Genomic DNA, 19,781 nt, shown 5'->3' on the forward strand with positions numbered 1-19,781 from the left:
CAGGGTTCCTGCCGCCCAGAAACTGAGACGCGCGTGCCTGTGAGACACACGCGCGTCTCAGTCAGATGGAGCCAGATGGAGCGCCTCGCTGCTGGCAGATCGCCAGCGGAGACAGTCTGCCGATTCGCCAGCAAGAGGGAGCCTGGCTCAATCAGTATGTGCCCTTCTAGGTCCAGTGACAATAGGTCAAAGAGGACGATGTGAAGAGCTCAAAAGTCATGGGCAACTTCCCCACTAGCTCACTCCTCCTCCCTTACCACTGCTTTATACATCTGCCGCAATGTCAGGGCTAATGTCATTTATTTTTTTCTGTAGGGCCAATGGGGGTAATTCAGAGCTGAGTGAATTAGCAGCATCCCGCTGGAGTGAAGTTCCGCCTTGCGAATTGATGTGCACGCTGTGCGGATAGATGTAGAATTCGCAGCCAAGTGAAAATGTCCAAAATCCTTAGTTACAAGCTCACCAGCGAATGACTTTTCTACTGGGCACCAGTCATCGCAACCTAGGAGCATTATTTCTGGCCCGGAGCTGACGGCACACACCCTCCCCTAAAACGTTTTGGCATGTCTGCCTATTCCTTAGGCATTCTTAGGTGGTTACAGTGGGCTGGGTAATCAGGCACAGATATAACACAGCATAAGTGTGATGCTAAAAGCAGTTGCGTACTTAGGACCTTATTCAGATCAATTCGGCCCTCCGTGCGACCGATGTTGTGTCTGCGCATGTGCAGGGTGCATGCACCCACGGCAAACATTCTGTTCGCCCTTCTCCTACACAGAGAGCGGGGGTGGAGAAATGCGTGGGTGAGGGGGCTGGGCAGCCCCATTACCATATGGGAACACCCATCGTTTCATGACCGTGACGCGGGTGCGGGGGGCGGGCAGCTGACATCACCAGAGTCACTATATAGATGTCTCTGCACTGCGAGCGCTGGTGAAGTCATTGCGATGGCTGCCCCCCATTGAATGATTTCTCCCCACCTGCGAATGGATAATTATGCAAATCATTCATTCGCAGCTGTGTGGGGTGTCGTGCGTGCGAGGGCAGTGTCTGATGGACTCGCAAGACTGCGAATTTCGCAGCCTTGCGAGTCAATCAGAATAAGGTCCTTAGATGTTGAATTGCTCACATTCAAGACCATACTCAGTTGGATGACATACACTTAGCTAGGGCTAGATAAAGTTTCAATGGTGAGATAATTGGTGGCATCTAAACGCAATGCCTGATTGCAGCACCTGTAGACACTAAACGCTGACGTCGCAGTTCTTCTGCGTATTCAGATACATGGATGTACACTAGGCAATTAAGGGTGTTTTAAGTATGCACATGGGTGCAGTGTGGGCCCTCCTAGACCTAGGGTTCTGTGTGCACCATGCACGCTCCACCCATCATAGAAACGCCTATGTAGGGAAGGGAAGCAGGCTGTAATTTTATTCAACTCAGTCATGACCTCTGAGAAGTGACCACACCCCCTCAACAGATAAGTTGATTTTCTCTTTGAATTTCCTCCGTTTATTTATATTGCATTACACTGGCATCTTGCTATTGTGCTTATTACTCTGTCAATCACTTTGCCTTCCGCTGCTCAATCATTTTTCCCTTGACTCCATAGAACCCAACAGTTTATCTCTGAATACTATCATATAGTTCTTGTTTCTGAAACCATATTTATTTTCTCCTCCGCTAAACACATTTGTGCCTGGCTCAATGCCTCTGTGACAGTTATCCTCTCTTCATTCACACAGACAGGCTACAATTTGCCAAATCTCTGCCCACGGGGAGGCGAGGACAGATACAGCCCTTATTCTTCATGTAGAACAATTGATGCCAGTTAGGATGTATAATGGGTTTAGAATGAATGGTTCCACCAAGCAATTCATATTCAATCACCTGCCATTTAAATGTCATAGGACACAGAATCAATTAGAAATATCTCTTTTTAAACAAATGCTTTTTTATTATTAAGAAGCACATTTATTACTAAGCGGCACATTTATTACTAAGGGGCACATTTATTAAAAACATTTACTATAATCATATGAAAGAAGTATATTTTCACACTGTTTTCACATTATTTTTGTTTCCCCGAAATTGATTAAAAGACTTTTGGAGAAGTTTTTTTGGCTGAAGAGGTGAGTTTTCAGGGAACACTTATTGTGCGTAGAAGGGCATTCCATAGGATGGGAGCAGCCCGATGAAAGTCCTGTAATAGTGAATGGGAGCTAGTGATCCATGCAGAACAGAGACGCAGTTCTTAGTGGTTGAGATGGGAGATATTTTGTGATAAGTAGAGAGATATATGCTGGTGCAGTATGGTTAATAGCTTTATATGTGAGTAGAAGGGTTTTATATTGAATACGGTAAGATACAGGTAACCAAGGGAGGGACTGGCAGAGCGGATCAGCAGACGATGAGCATCTTGCTAGGAAGATCAGCCTAGCAGCAGCATTTAAAATGGATTGCAGTGGCGAGAGTCTGTTCTTGGGAAGACCAGTTAGGAGACTATTGCAATAATCAATGCAGGATATAATGAGTGCATGGATAAGAGATTTGGTAGTGTCTTGTGTGAGATACGGTCGTATTTTGGATATGTTTTTTAGATGCATGTAACATGATTTGGAGACAGATTGAATGTGGGGAACAAAGGACAGTTCAGAGTGGAGGATGACCCTTAGGCAACGAGCTTGTTGGGTAGGGTAGATTGTCAAGTTGTCAACAGGATGGTAACTATTCTTGGTTTGTGGTAATATAAGTAATTCTGTTTTGGAAATATTGAGTTTGAGTTGGCAAGAAGACATCCAAGATGAGATGGCCGAGAGACATTCAGAGACTCGGCCCAAAACCACTGCTGAAAACTCTGGGGTCGATAGATAGATTTGAGTATCATCCGCATATAAGTGATACTGAAATCCGAAAGAGCTGATTAGTTTGCCAAGAGAGGAAGTATAGATTGAGAAAAGCAGAGGACCTAAGACTGAGCATTGCGGAACTCCGACTGGCAGAGGTAGTGAAGAGGAAGTAGAGTCAGAGAAGCGAACACTGAAACAGCGACCAGATAGGTAAGATGAGAACCAGGAAAGGGCTGTATCATTAAGACCTAGGGAGTGTAGTGTTTGTAAGAGAAGAGTGTGATCCACAGTGTCAAATGCAGCAGAAAGATCTAGAAGAATAAGTAGTAAGTAATGGCCTTTACTAGATCATTCACCACTTTAGTCAGTGCTGTCTCAGTGGAGTGTTGGGAGCGAAAACCTGACTGAAGTGGGTCTAATAGGGTGTGAGAGATAAGAAAGTGTGTGAGGCAAGAGTAGACAAGTCTCTCGAGTAGCTTGGAGAGGTATGAGAGCTGAGAGATAGGACGATAGTTAGAGAGAGAGAGTTAGGGTCAGAATTGTGTTTTTTTTTCTCTTTTAAAATCTGCAATCTCTCTCTTGCTACTGGTACTTTTCCTTCTCTGCTCAAACATGGGATTAATCACTGCAGATTTTAGTTAAGGTTGGAATAATCACAAGAGATAGATTTTTAATGACTTGCGCAGGTATAGGATCGAGAGGAGAGGTAGTAGAGTAGGAGGGTAAGAAGAGTGCAGATACTTCCTTTTCATTTGTGGGCTCAAATGTAGAGAAAGTGCCAGAGGGTTCAGCAGGGTAAAAAAGTGGGTTAGAGGTTAAAGAAGAGCATACCATTTCATCTTGGATGTTATCAATCTTGTCCTTAAAGTAGGAGGCAAGTTCTTGTGCACTGATGGTAGCCGGTGGGGCAGGAGGGGGAGGGTACAGAAGAGACTTAAATGTGTTAAAAAGTCGCTTAGGGTTGGTGGCATGAGAAGAGATTGGTAGTATGTTTGTTTGGCAGTGTCCAAAGCATTGCAGTGTGAGTGGTAGCTAGTCTTATATGTGAGGAAGTCAGTCATATTAGGAGATTTACGGCATTGGCGTTCTACTTTACGTGACTGATTTAGTAGTTGTCTTGTTTTTTTGGAGTACCACGGTTGGCATCTAAGCCTACGTGGGGTGTAATGGGAAGCTGGAGCCACTTCATCAAGGGCTGTTTCAAGAGTTTGGTAGAGGTGGGAAACAGCAGAGTTAGGAGAGGTAAATGTAGAAAATAATGAGAGCTGTTGCATGGGGGTGGAAAGTAGTATTTCTGCGGGTTAGAGTAGGCTTGCATGATTTCACTGTCAGTGGGCTTGGGGTAATGGAGGAAAACGAGAGGGTAATGAGATTGTGATCTGAGAGAGGGAAGGGAGTGTTAGTAAAATCAGAGACTGTGCACAGCCTGGTGAAAACAAGGTCAAGGCAGTGGCCTTCCTCATGAGTAGAGGAGTCAGACCACTGGGAGAGGCCAAGAGAGGAGGTTATAGAGAGGAGTTTGGAAGCATGCAAAGATGGTGAACTGTCAAGAGCAATATTGAAGTCCCCCAGGATGACAGTGGAGATGTCAGAGGATAAGAAATGGGGGAGCCAGGCAGAGAAATCTTCCAGAAATTGAGGTTTGGGAAGCCCAGGTGGGCGATAGATAGCAGCAACACGCAGAGAGAAAGGGGAAAAAACCCTAATAGAGTGAACTTCAAATGATGTAAATGTGAGTGAACATAATTTAAACACACTATTTACATTATACCAAGACAAATTTAATTTGCTTTATATACATTTTTTATTCCCCCCCCCCCCCCCCCACTCACTCTCCCTTTTTGTAAAGTCTATAGTTCCTCTTCTCAGTTATAGCTACTAGTTTGCAAGTCTATGATTTTAACACATATTTTGTGTGGATTTAAGGTTTGACATTTAGCAGTGACCACCCTCCATCCCTGTTTTTAAACATGATGATGAGTTCTTCTCAGAATGGTATCTACAGCAGGGACTTGCAGTCAGGGAGGGAGGGGAGGCAGTGCCTCCCCTGTCATAAATAATAATAAAAAAATACATACACTGTGTTATAAATATCTATATTTGTATTTTTGTATTATTATTTATGAGTGTGGGGCACTATGGGGAGGCTGACAGGCAATTGTAAAACTGAACGAGCAGGGGAACGGGGTTAAGCTGCCGGCAGAAACAGAGGCTGCAAACCCCATTGAAAATGAATGGGGAAGCTGCACCTGATCACTCTACCTCAGTGACAGGGATGCACGCCCCTGTCATTGAGACAGAAGTAATAGAGAGTGGATCAGTCTGTCACACACTGACAGACTAATCCACTGTCCTGCTGCCCAGTGTCAGTAAAGTTTAATGAACAGGCTTGCAGAGTGCGGGGAGCGGCGGGAGAGGGCATCAGCGGCAGAAGTAGCAGGCCGGGCATTGGAGACTTTTTCAAAATGGCCGCCGGCAGCCAATTATGGCTGGCCACTTCATCGCCCTTTCCCCTTGAGCTGGCTATATAAGCCAGTGCGAGCCATGGGACAGGCAGTCCAACGGCAGAGGAGGAGCCTAAAAGAGCTCCTGAAGACCAAGTCCTGGGAGGCGGCAGTAATGCAAAAGAACTCTAGAGAAGGGGGGACCCGTTTATTTTTTTTTGGGGGGGGGGGGGGGTCCCACCTCCTCAAGAACTGAGGTGGGTAATGTTTTGGCCACGGGACCCTGTCAAGAGTGCCCCCTGGCTATGTCAAAAATAAGGGGACCCCCTACTCATTTTGTGCCCCACATTTTGGGAACCAGGGCCAACACAAGAGCCCAGTGCTGGTTCCTAAATTACGGGGGACCTCTACTCACTTTGTCCCCCATATTTTGGGAACCAGAGCTGGCGTGTGTGTGTGGGGGAGGGGCTATGCAGGTGCCTCACCAGCCACTGACCTCACTGCACGTCACCAATCTACAGTGCTCCACATGTATATGATCCTGTGCTCCCTATATATCAGTCGTGGTGGAAAATTGCTCCTGCGTCCAATTAGGTGATGCTAGATGACCAGCTGCAATACTATAGTGTGCTGGGGGGGAGAGGGGGTAACTGGTTACCGCCTCGTGTAGGGGGCACAATAGATATGGGGTGCTTTGCCAAGCTGCAGTGTGGGTAGGGGGTAGTCAGCCTCCTTTTGGATACAGAAAAACACAAGGGGGTACACTGCGCTAAAAAATAAGTAGTAATAAACAATTGTGTGCCAATGGAATGAAAGGTAATAATTTTTAATTAAAAAAACATATAAAAGAACATGGGGTATGACATATAAATGTGGGTAAAAATTCACCAAGTAAAATCAATAGGGGGGTGTTAAAATTGTCCAGTAAATACGGTACCGTATTAATGTAGCCACTGATGAGTAAGTCCGTTCCTATATTGCCTCCTTGTAAATAGCTGGGTCATGTGGTAACCCAAAGTCCAGAGTCACCCGCGGTAGGAGTTAGTGTGGAGTGTTGTTCTCCTATTTAGAATGGATGTCCTCCGTTCGGGTTCAATCCTGGATGGGCCCTTTTTTATAGGGTCCCCAATAAGTATCCGTGATGTTTTGGGATAATAGACAAGGAGACTGGTCCGGATCAAAGCAATAGTAGGTGGCAAGGTCCAAAACTGGATGGGAGCACACTCTTTGTTCACCAACGCGTTTCGCCAAGAATTGGCTTTATCAAAGGGTGCTCCCATCCAGTTTTGGACCTTGCCACCTACTATTGCTTTGATCCGGACCAGTCTCCTTGTCTATTATCCCAAAACATCACGGATACTTATTGGGGACCCTATAAAAAAGGGCCCATCCAGGAATGAACCCGAACGGAGGACATCCATTCTAAATAGGAGAACAACACTCCACACTAACTCCTACCGCGGGTGACTCTGGACTTTGGGTTATCACATGACCCAGCTATTTACAAGGAGGCAATATAGGAATGGACTTACTCATCAGTGGCTACATTAATACGGTACCGTATTTACTGGACAATTTTAGCACCCCCCTATTGATTTTACTTGGTGAATTTTTACCCACATTTATATGTCATACCCCATGTTCTTTTATATGTTTTTTTAATTAAAAATTATTACCTTTCATTCCATTGGCACACAATTGTTTATTACTACTTATTTTTTAGCGCAGTGTACCCCCTTGTGCAATACTATAGTGTTCCTGCTAGTTAGGGGTGACCAACTCATCCCTTTAATCCGGGACACATATTAATTACACAGGTTCTGTGGCTGGCTTTCACCTGGTTTTGAACTGCCACACCTCAAGACTCCATTTCACCTGGTTTTAAACTGCCACAGAACCTGTGTAATTAATATGTGTCCCGGATTAAAGGGATGAGTTGGTCACCCTACTGCTAGTCCTCTCAGGGGCAGATTCAGAGGTTAATTAATAGGAAAACGTTTGATTTTCTATAGGTTTAACAGTGTTGCTCTATAATACGCAGCAGCAAAGGTTGCAATATTTTCTGGTGCAAAAAATAGATACATAGGGCGAAATTTAGATACTATCTATTATCTTCTAGAAGGAGCTAAATAAGTAAGTAGATTATGATTGGTTGCCCTTAGCAACATCCCATAGGAAATAGAATTCCCATTTTAGTAAATTTCCCCCATAAAATTTAATGGCTGATAAGAACCATTTGGTCCATCTAGTCTTCCCCTTTTTTAACGATATGGGGGCAGATGTATTAAGCCTTAACAAGAGATAAATGGAAGGGTGATAAAGAGAGATAAACGTCCAGCCAATCACCTGCTAACTGCCATGTTACAGGCTGTGTTTGAAAAAAATCAGTAAGGAGCTGATTGGCTGGACGTTTATCTCTCCTTATCACACTTGTATTTATCTCTTGTTAAGGCTTCATACATCTGCCCCATTGTTACCTCAAACCATATTTGATCCTTATTTCTTCTTAAGGATATATCCCATAGTTGCCTACCTCCCTGCATTCGGCAGGAGACTCCCTGAGATAGCAGCAATCTCCCTCTTTCCATCATTAGTCTAGCAATCTCCCTCATGTCACCTAGCCCACATTACACTGTTACATTTTGAGGGAAAAAAGGAATGAGAGACAGATACATTTACATTGAATCATCAGCAGCATTTCCCAGCACTATACCAAGTATAGTAGCTCTTACTAACTGCTTTGGGGCTCATCTACATTTGGATATAAGTCATTTTAAAAAGATTCCTCTCAGATGTAGCAGTGCACACCCATGCTTCTAGATGCCACGATCACAATCTCTCCATATATGGAACTAGACACGCCCTTTGGGTGGAGCATGACACGCCCCCTCAAAGGAGGTGCTTTGCAAAATTCTATTACCAACTATAATCTCCCTGAAACTAGTTTTCAAAAGTAGGGAAGTATGATATATCCATACGTCTATTTCATGCATGTATAAATTGTTCTACTGTCTTAGTATGTGTTCCTTGTTATGAAACGTATGTGGGGAAAAGCACAGTGAGTGGGAACCAGTCAGGCAGGTTTTGCAGCTACAAAAACATACTTTTATTGAGAACTATAAAATGTATCCCTAAGGGCTTATACACATGAGTGTTAAAAAACCATGCTTGTTAAAAGCATAGGCAAATCCTTGTGCTTTGTCTTCCTTTTCAGCAGTGTTTAAGGCATACAGTATTTTAGAACCCTCCCCGAAGCATAGTCTACTATGATGAACTAAAAGCTACATTACCACTTATGGAGGGGGCTGAGCATTATGGCTCCACACTATCCACATCATGTACTATCAGTTCCGATACTTACGGGCCCATTTATCAAGAACTGCCTATGTAATGCGATGTGCTCAGAGTTCTGACAGGGCGCGGGTGGTTCCGCGGAAGGCACATGGGAGGCTGTCATTACCACGGAGGATTCCAGGGGAATCTTCTTGTGGCTAACTACGCACAGTGTAGCCCATAAGCCAGGGGTTCCCAATCTTTTTTGAATCAAGGCACCCTAGAGTATCAGAATTTTTTCACGGCACCCCATGGCCAAAAAAATAATTAATTAGATTGGGTTTATATGCTATTCTTAGGATCAGTTATGTGGTAAAGTGCAGGATTTGCTTATGTTTGTACACATTTTATGATTGGCAGCCACCAGCACTGGTTTTGCTCATAAATATCTAACCATTCATGATCTGAGTTGGTCCTGGACCACCAACCCAGGGCACCCCTGCATGTGTCCCGAGGCACCCCAGGGAGCCACGGCACACAGTTTGGGAACCACTGCCATAAGCTAAGTGTTCAGAGGGTGGTAGCTGGAGGAACCAATCTCCAGAATGTGAAGTTGGTAGATCTAGCAGCATTGCACCCCCCATAAAATTCTGTGGAGGTTGAGGCTGTTGGGGATACGAAATATTTGCAATCAAGCAGAAAATATTCTATGATAATTTGGCCAAATAAGTTTCGGCTCCAGGAGAAGACCAGAGAGAGGAGAAGCAGGTTGGCGGGATGGAGGTGCTGGCAAACTAGTTGTGTCATCAGGTCGAACCTCCTCGCGGTAAAATTCCACGCTTCATGCAGATTTTAATAGAGGATGAGAGTAAAATTCTGCGCTTACAATAACATTGTGTCACTAGGCCGCTGTTCTGCACACTGGGATGGGCACCTACTGCTCCTGGGGTGTGTGGGGCTATGTGAGAAATCGTATGTATCCAGGGCTACAACCTGGGGCAAACACCTACGGATGACAGATTTGGGATGAGCTCATTAGGTCGACAGTGTCTAGTTCGACAGTCAAAACGTTGACACATGAAATAGATCGAAATGCATTAGATCAACGTGTTAAGCAAGAAGTCAACATCAACATATTGACTGTTGACCTTAATTGTGTCGACCCTAAGACCCATACCCCTGGATTTTGCACTGCTAGTAATACTCCAGCTGGCATGCTGTTGGTAATAGGTGGTAGGAAGGAAGACGGGAGCTGATCGGCTGATATTTTATCTCTCTCCACTGTATTCCTATACAACTCTTAGTACATCTCCCCTCTAAACTTTAAGGATGGCTTTCATGATGACTTTATGGCGGGTTCATCCACCGCCTTGCAACAGAGCTATGGATGCAATTAGCAGAAAATATGCGGTGACGGGAGGAGCATCTGCTCATCTGGGACCAATCAGAAGATCCCATAGAATAGATTAAAGAAGGCTGACAGCATTTACAGATAGCTATAGGGAGAGTGTATTAAATAACCCCAACAAAACATTATTGCAACACATATCAAGGTCCTCATAGAGAACTACAGAAAAAAGCTTTGATCATTATCAAAAGGAATTGTGCCAAAACTGACATTTTTGTAGAATGTATAGCTGTATAAATGAAAAAAGGTGCCTGAAAGCTAACTCACAACATATTATACTTTGTTATTACTATTTATGTAATCAACTATTGCCTATGATACGTGATTCACTGATTCCACAAAACCCAGTGAGTTAGATAATTTATGTGGGGCCATCAAGGGGCGGATCCAGGAGAAAATGACAAAAGGGGGGGGGGAGTACCATGATAGGAGAGGGTTTGGGAGGGGGAAGGGGGGAATTGTGGTGCCAGTGTACATGCTAAGAGAGAGGGCGGAAAATAGACCCTGGCGTTTAAAGTACACAGGACCACCTTGGAGACAAAAGTGAAGGATATAGTTGTGCGCGCGCCGAAGGTGCACTCTGGGAAAGGGGGTGTGACCACTCAAAAGGGGCGTGTCTTTGAGTGTAGGGTACCACACCATATACAACTTCTACACATTATGCAACAAAATACTAGACCCCGTTATACTTGCCCCTTACACATGATGGCAAATGGAATGAGCCAAAATTCACATAATGTCACACGGATTGAGCCAAAATTCACATAATGCCACATGGATTGTGCCAAATTTCATATAATGCCACACGGATTGTGCCAAATTTCATATAATGCCACATGGATGGAGCCAAAATTCACAACATGCCTCATAAACAGGGACATAAAAATGTACATCATAATGCCCATTACATGTTAAGCCATACACCATAATGTCCATTACGTATTATGCCAAACACCATACTGACTATTAAAAATGATGCTACATGACCTGTGAAATACTTTCACATCTTAGGAAAATTTCACCAATAGTGATCTGTATTCACCAAAAAAAAAAAATCAATGTTTTGGTTGGAGAGTACAAAATTGTCAGAAATACAGGTTGAGACAATTCAATCCAAAAATCCGATATCCAAAATATCCCAAAATCCAAAACTGTTTTCAGCTAGAAAGTGACACCTTTATTTTCTGATGCTCCAATGTACACAACTTTGTTTCATGCAAAAAATTATTAAAACTATTATATAAAATAAATAACCTCCAGGCTGTATAAGGTGAATATGATACATAAATGCTCGTTGTGTTTAGACTTATGGTGGGCATAAACAGTGCGTTTTGCCATTGCGATGCGATGCGACGCGTGCTCCCGCGCACATACCATCGCACAGCACATAAAGTATGTGCAGCTTGTACTTTTTGTACTAGCTCGCACCTCGTCTAGTACACAATGCACGCTACTGTAGCACATCACATGTGTTTTGAACTAGATGGGATGCGATCTAGTATAAAAAGTACAGAGCACATCGTATACATCCCTAAGATACATTATGATATGTAAATATTCCGAAATAGGAAGAAATCAAAAATACTTCTGGTCCCAAACATTTCCGAATTGGGCGACACATCCTGTAAAACTCTCATAGTTCAGTGATCAGCCCTGTAACTTATGTTTTCTGGACTTGGCACTGAACAATATTGTGTGTGATCACAAGCTATACAGGAGGGGTAGAATCATTTCCAGGAAAGGTTTTGGGGTACAGAATCTCGGCAATCGGACACGATCCCGCGTCCCCGTCTGCCAGCGCTCGCCGGCTATACAGATATGGCATGCTTGCGGAAATGAAGACAGTGGCCCAATCTGTATAGTGTATTTGTTAGTCGCCTGATACACCATCCAAATGGCTGCGTTATGTAATTGTATTGGAATTTACTTTCTCAGTTAAACACTATCAAATGGAAGATTGTGTAATACCTGAGTGCGGAATTGCTGAGGAATATTACAAACATGTATAGACCTTTGACTACCGATTTTTGACCATTTGTGGCTGAATACTGTGCGATTCGAACTAACTTTCTATTTGCGTTTGACTATGTCGTCAAAATGGACGGCCAGAATCACACCATTGTCCTGATTCTGGTTGACTCGCTAAGCAGCAGTATTTTGCTGGCTGCTTAGAAAGCCATGTAACGACGGCCGCTGGGCGAGCGTATGCCGGCACCTCCGCCCAGCGAATTTTCCTGCCACACTGCGGATGAATGTTTTGCATAAACGTCACAGGGTAGCGCGTGGGCCCAAAATCAATCAAAGGTTATCGACGATCTAATGATTTCTACAGCGCTCACAAATCTAAGTAATCTCTGCTGACTTGCGGCGTCCTGATCTGAGAACTGGGCGGGCGGCGGACATCCTGTGACGTCAGCCACCAGCCCCTGGCCGGTAGGTTCCCGTCTGCGTTCGCATTTACCTGGGCGCCCCCTGCCCGCCTCCATCACGCTCATCCCTGTGCGAGTGCCACGAGACTATGCAAGTCTCCGAAGGCTCCCGCACAGAAGCGAATACGCACTTGTGCAGGGCTTCAACATCGGTCCTGCTTGCGAACCCGCGGGGGTCAGATTCTGAAAGTAAATGATGTCTTACCTGCACCTTTAAATAAGATTGTCATCTATATATCATGGAAAATCCTGGTGTGCGTATGAAAGAATGGCTAATGTTCCCACTTGGCCCTGCTGCGGAATTTTGCAGCCTTACACAAACTGTACCAACTGCAAGATGGAAACGTCTGCCAAAAGCCGATGGCTGGGCAAACACAAAGAAGAACCAAGAGAAAAACGATACAAGCTGGACCAAAAACGCCATGCCCCCCGACAGCAGCCCAGCAACAGCCACCAGGCAGCCAATGACCGCAATTATATTAATAGCTGGGAGACAATGATGGGAAAATGGAGCATTTCAGCTTGCACAATCCAAGTGATGGACTCAAGAAAAACTTTTATTTTTTATTTAATCATTGATTGCGCCGCGGACCTCTGTTCCACAGCTGTGGAAATAAAAGTCCATCTGACTGGGCAGGCTGCAACTATTAGTACCACAACACTTAAATAGCTATACTGTAGGTTAATTATGCATTAGAGCTATAGGTTACGAAGTGCAAGAACTCGTCTAAGCTCACACAAATGATACATTCCTGCATTCCATACAGCAACATTGGATAATAATGGAAAATCTTACTGTGCAGAATAACAAGTTGGCATAACAGAAGTTTGTGCGTTATCCCCATCTCTGGCGCTGAGGTTTGTTGCTGCTGTTCTCGGTCACCTGTGTTCTTTGCGTTACCAGTCCCCTGCTCTTGTTGTTGTGCTGCTCAGTGTGACATCACTCCTCAGTGGATAGTCATGAACAACTTAACATCTGCATAAAGTCCTTCGCTCCACCTAATAACTTACAGCCCTTTTCTTTTTTTTCCCTTTTTCTCCTCGCCCTATCCTCTCTCCGCAGCTTGGCCTAATCCAGCCTCTCACTCTGGATTGCACACAGACCCAGAAACAACTGGGAACTATAAAACCTCCTCTCTTCCCATCACCCCTCTCTTTCTTGCTCCTAGCATGGAATTTATTTTCTTGACTCCTGTACAAGGCCCAGCTGTTGTGAGTGCAAGTTACAGTATGTTTGGTGGAGTTGAATCTCCTATCTAGTTTGTTTGCATTGGACTTGTTCTTGCCAAGTGATGATACAGCCGCTGTGATAGGGTTTTCTCTTTTTTTGAGAAGTGACTCAGAAGAATTCTGAGAACCAAATACACAACAGAAGGGGACAGAGGTTATTATATTACCGTGCACCTTAACACTGTATAATCTGATTACATGGCTCTACAATGATATTTCCTGCAAAATGACAACCAGATACCAGGACTGCAACTGTTTATCAAGAAAGGTATGCGCATTGGTGAGGGCGTATGTAAGAATGAATCAGAACATCAGTGGCATACCTCCCAACCAGTGTCGAACTGGGGCATGTAGGGCCCACCAGGGAAATGCACTCACAGGGGCCCACCAAGGGGCGTGGTCTTTTTGAAGGGGTGTGGCTACCTGACCAGAGAGGAGTGGCTATACACTATGCGATTTTGGGCCAATTTCATCCAATTTCAGCACTTTGGGCTGATAATCGTGCAAAATCGGCCCAAAATCGCAGGTGTGTGACATCTGATCCGTAAATCCCCCACCCTGATAATAATGCACATAGGTTCCACAGATAATACAGCAAATAGCCCCCCCCCCAGATAATACAGCACATGGGTCCTCCCCACCCATATAATAGTACAGCACATAGCCCCCCCCACTCAGATAATAGTACAGCACATAGGCCCCACCACATATAATACAGCACATGCGTCCTCCCCACACAGATAAAGTACAGCACGTAGCCCCCCACATATAATACAGCACATGGGTCCTCCCCACACAGATAAAGTACAGCACGTAGCCCCGCACATATAATACAGCACATGGGTCCTCCCCACACAGAAAAAGTACAGCACATAGCCCCGCACATTTAATACAGCACATGGGTCGTCCCCACACAGATAAAGTACAGCACATAGCCCCACACATATAATACAGCACATGGGTCCTCCCCACACAGATAATAGTACAGCACATAGGCTCCACCACATATAATACAGCACATGGGTCCTCCCCACACAGATAAAGTACAGCACGTAGCCCCCCACATATAATACAGCACATAGGTCCTCCCCACACAGAAAAAGTACAGCACATAGCCCCGCACATTTAATACAGCACATGGGTCGTCCCCACACAGATAAAGTACAGCACATTGCCCCACACATATAATACAGCACATGGGTCCTCCCCACAGATAATAGTACAGCACATTGCCCCACACATATAATACAGCACATGGGTCCTCCCCACACAGATAAAGTACAGCACATAGCCCCACACATATAATACAGCACATGGGTCCTCCCCACACAGATAAAGTACAGCACATAGCCCCACACATATAATACAGCACATGGGTCCTCCCCACACAGATAAAGTACATCACGTAGCCCCACACATATAATACAGCACATGGGTCCTCCCCACACAGATAAAGTACAGCACATTGCCCCACACATATAATACAGCACATGGGTCCTCCCCACACAGATAAAGTACAGCACATAGCCCCACACATATAATACAGCACATGGGTCCTCCCCACACAGATAAAGTACAGCACATTGCCCCACACATATAATACAGCACATGGGTCCTCCCCACACAGATAAAGTACAGCACATTGCCCCGCACATATAATACAGCACATGGGTCCTCCCCACACAGATAAAGTACAGCACATTGCCCCACACATATAATACAGCACATGGGTCCTCCCCACACAGATAAAGTACAGCACATTGCCCCACACATATAATACAGCACATGGGTCCTCCCCACACAGATAAAGTACAGCACATTGCCCCACACATATAATACAGCACATGGGTCCTCCCCACACAGATAAAGTACAGCACATTGCCCCACACATATAATACAGCACACTGGTCCTCCCCACCCATATAATAGTACAGCACATAGGCCCCCCACTCAGATAATAGTACAGCACATAGGCCTCACCACATATAAAACAGCACATAGGTCCTGCCCCCCCCAAATAATATGGCACATATGTACCCCCACATAGCCCCCCCATACATAGGCCCCCCCAGAGCACTTTTTCCTCTGCATATAATACATTACATAGGTCCCCCCGGCGGGGTACTGGATGCGGCTGGAATAGCTGACATACTGCTCTGAGTTAAGCAGTGTGTCAGCTCTTCCAGCTACATCCAGTCCCCTGCCGAACAGACAGCCCGCTCACCCCTTCTGCTGAGAGTGACAGAGTGGTCAGTAGCATCCCAGCCCGTCCCATCCCCCAGCTCTCAGCAGCACTGGGGCAGAGATGGGAATGCCCCAGTGCAGCTACTCACCCATTGAAGTACGCCTTGACTCGGACCTTGTGGGAGTGATCTACCAGCTGGGACATGGTGCTGTCCCTTTGTGTCAGCATGTCCTCCAGGGGAGACGCTCACTGTGCCCGGTGCGGCGGCGGCAGCAGATCGCGGTGCCCGCACGCCTCCTCCCAGTCCTCCTCCCTCCTTCCTGCTAGTCCCGACTCCTGAATCCCTGTGGCAGCAGCAGCCCAGGCCGCACACACATCCGGGGAGGGCACTTCCTTGGCCACACTCTGCCTCACTGCCGGGGCCGCTTGGTGTATGGCTGTAACCCACGCACTCACCGGGGACCAATTGGAGTGAGCACAGCGTGTCCCCGGGGACCAATTGGAGTGAGCACAGCGCGTCCCCGGGGACCAATTGGAGTGAAATACGCGCTAGAGTAGCGCGTTTTTTTGCAATCCCTTCAGCGATGCCGAGCAGCCACGCCCACCTGCAAAAGAGGGCGTGGTTATGAATGTGGTAGGGCCCACCGGGGATTTCCCCGGCTCACCGCTGGGCCAGTCCGAGCCTGCTCCCAACATACAGTGTCCCTGAACCAGGACACCTGCAAGGCAAATCCACTCCCGCGCTGGAAAGGGGGTGTGGCCTCAGAGAAATGGGGCGTGGCTTTGTCTGAATGCCGTGATCGTGACTCATGCGCTCTTCTGCCGTTGCTGTGGGGGCATTGCCAGTGCTGTGGGAGCTGCTAGCCATGCCGCCAGCTCCTCTGTCTCCTGTGAATAGACTATGCACATGCAACATTGCCGCTCAGTGACGGGTCACTGTATTTTGCCCCCAATGTCAACACATGTTGTCAAAGACACAGATTAAAGTGCACCGCGTCCCCTCGCATGGCCTGCTGCGCTCGCCATGCTTTGGACTCGGTTCCTCGCTGCGCTCGGCACACTATTTTATTCTCCCACCACACCCTAGTGGATGGTAGGGCAGGAAATACAAAATTGTGACACTGGTATTCCAATGGAGACAGTCCCACCCCCTACCCTCCTCTTACCCTCCCTAAAGCCTAAACCTCCCTGACCATAACCCTCTCCACTATTGCCTAACACTAACCCCTGCACCTTGCCGACTAAACCTAACCACCCTGGTCTGCAGCATGACCCTAACCCCCCTTCTAAGTGCCTATACCTAACATATCCTCCCTCCCCACAGCCTCACTCTAAATTTCCTCTCCCCACAGCCTAAACCAAAGTCAACCCACTAGTGACTAAACCTAACCCCCATCCCCAGCCGGACCCTAACCCGCCCCGCATACTCACTGATTGAGATGCCCACTGTTGGTATTCAGGTATCAGAATCCTGATCCTGTTGGAGTTCCAGAAAGCTATCGTTTTCCATTAAAGTACATGCAAAAATGAGTATTACTATATGTTTTGTCTATTGACGCCACTTTTAAAAAAGTTTCAAAAAATATTACTCCCACCTGCAAATCCCAATTTATCCCACACACAAATCACATCAATAAGGCCCTTATTCTGATTGACGCGGACTTTACCGCATTCTTACGGATCGCGTCTTTTCGCCGTCTGCGCATGCGTGGAGAACGCAACGCGCATGTGCCACGCCTAGACTCCGTACCAGTTCGGCAAAATCCCGTCCAAAACTGTTGCCCGCAATCAGTCGGGAAATATGGGCGTATTATGGGCGTCATGCGGAATGGCACATGGGCGTAGTTTCAAAGTGGGCAAAACGGGGCGGAAACATGGGCGGACACGGGGGAGTACACTTATGTTGGGGGGCGTACATTCGGAAACCACTCCGAATGCACGCGATCAAAAAGGGCAGAAATGTGCGGTGTCCACAAGTGTACTATTGCTTTGCGGACACCACTCGTTCATGCGGTAGGCGAACGTACGCCTAATGACTACAACCATTAACACCTGAACCCAATAGAATCTACTCCTTTACTCATTACTCACTAATAGGACGCTTGTCAGTGCTTTAATTGAAACCATTGCTGCTTCAAGGAACCCGTACTAAACACCCACATATGCTGTAAGGGTTAATGTGTGCAATGCATGTGTTAGGCATGCTTGTAAGGATATATTGGAATCTAATTGATTCCAATTCCAAATAAGCAGTTTTTTATGAGGATAGGTAATTGAATAAGTGGGTCATGTGATGTATAGCAGAAGATACTTCATAGTGGGTTGTTTGGCGTAAATACTCCGCTTACGTGCGGTAGCACCGCTTGGCTCCCGTTCGGATGCGGTATTCCCGAGCATACTCTGTAATACTCTGTAATACCGTGCCGAATCTGAGTGTTTCTCCCGCACACGCATGGTTTGTATGTCGTCCGTAAACACGCCCTGTTCTTAAAGAGTGAGTCCGTCCGAATGCGGAGGACACGTGGGCGTTTCTACGGACGATGGCCGCACGCGGCAAAACACCGTGGCGTGCGGACCGCACCGTAAGAATGCGGGAATATCCGCACCGATCAGAATAAGGGCCTATATCTGGGCCATACCTTGTACCCCGATTTCCATAATGTAGAATTTTTTTTTTTTTAAATGATGGCAAGATCAATGCAGAATGTTATCAGAAAATACTGGAGGAAAATTTGCACTCATCATTGGGCAGTTTCTGTTGTCATTATGATTTAAAAAGAGTAAACACAGTTGTGTGACAATAAATGGCTTCACCCAACCACTAACCATGAGTGACAGACAAGTTTGTGAGTTATCATTCATATTCTCTGACAAATGGCCAGAAAATCACACATTCTGCTAGGGTCTGTAAACTTATGAGCACAACTGTATGTTCCTGAATCTAAAACAGCCAGTATGCTATAGATAAAAGGATCACACAAAAAGTAATTGATGTGGACCCTGGCACTCCCCAGGCCTTTTCATACCCCCACTATCCACGTCGGCGTGGAGTTGATTTTATATAGTGTGGCGAGCGCAGCGAGCCACCGAGCCCGAAGCGTGGCAAGTGCAGTGAGCCCCGCGAGGGGACGCACATTACTTCACAGGTATTACGCGTCCCTTCGCGGGGCACGCTGCACTCACCACGCTTCGGGCTCAGTCGCTCGCTGTGCTCGCCACACTATATAAAATCAACTCCACGCCGACGTGGATAGTGGGGGTATGAAAAGGTCGGAGGACGCGTACTGCCACGGCGTTAACAATGGGGGGGGGGGGGCATTTCACATGTAAAATACCCATAAGGGTGGGTATACAATGAAAAATGGGGTCCATTGGCCCATTTAACATTGTTCCCTATATAAAATCGCGTCCATCGCATCGGTCGCATCGCATGCCTTAACTTAAATCATGCGATGGACGCAATTTTTTAATTGTCAGGGAAAAGGCTAAAAATAGCCCTGAAATCGCGTCGGTCTCGTCCATCGCATACCTTAAGTTAAGGTATGCGATCACCTGCGACGGGCGCCGTGCTAGGAAACAAGTACCGATTCTTACTGTTGGATATTACATTTATAGTTTTTGCCAAAAAAAATGAAGCTCTATAATAAGCACAAAACAATATCATTTGCAATATAATTTTGCTATTACATGATAAAACCTGTTACGGCGTGAATTCTTAAGGTTGTAAAGGATTCTGGGTAGGCACACATGATCACAGGCACCTGGGAATGCATAATCGTGTTGGAGCAGACAGCCTACAGCTGTTTGTGTCTGAAAAGATGTTCTTGGTTTCAATTCTAAAAGTGCTATTTCAGCCGTACAGCACTGTTACCACGCAAATCCATGTAGACGATGTGTCTATATAAGAACAAATGAAAGAGGATTGGCTGTCTATTTATAAAATACAAAAATACAAATTTGTTC

The 19,781-nt window shown here is 45.9% G+C and overlaps 1 protein-coding gene across 2 annotated transcripts in view; it reads right to left on the reverse strand.

Annotated features, from left to right (window-relative positions):
* Positions 1-19,781, reverse strand: part of MXRA8 (matrix remodeling associated 8) — a 543,508-nt gene that overhangs the window by 34,451 nt on the left and 489,276 nt on the right. Inside the window, exon 1 of one of the 2 annotated variants that reach the window (XM_083163387.1) lies at positions 13,200-13,503. The exons of the other annotated variant lie outside the window; for it this stretch is intronic. Coding sequence (XP_083019513.1) covers positions 13,200-13,248 — 49 coding nt within the window. The 5' untranslated portion in view covers positions 13,249-13,503. Of the gene's footprint in view, positions 1-13,199; positions 13,504-19,781 lie in introns of those variants that run through there. 2 annotated transcript variants of the gene reach the window in all.

This window comes from Crinia signifera, chromosome 19, assembly GCF_055691185.1.
Source record: "Crinia signifera chromosome 19, ASM5569118v1, whole genome shotgun sequence".
NCBI lineage: Eukaryota > Metazoa > Chordata > Amphibia > Anura > Myobatrachidae > Crinia > Crinia signifera.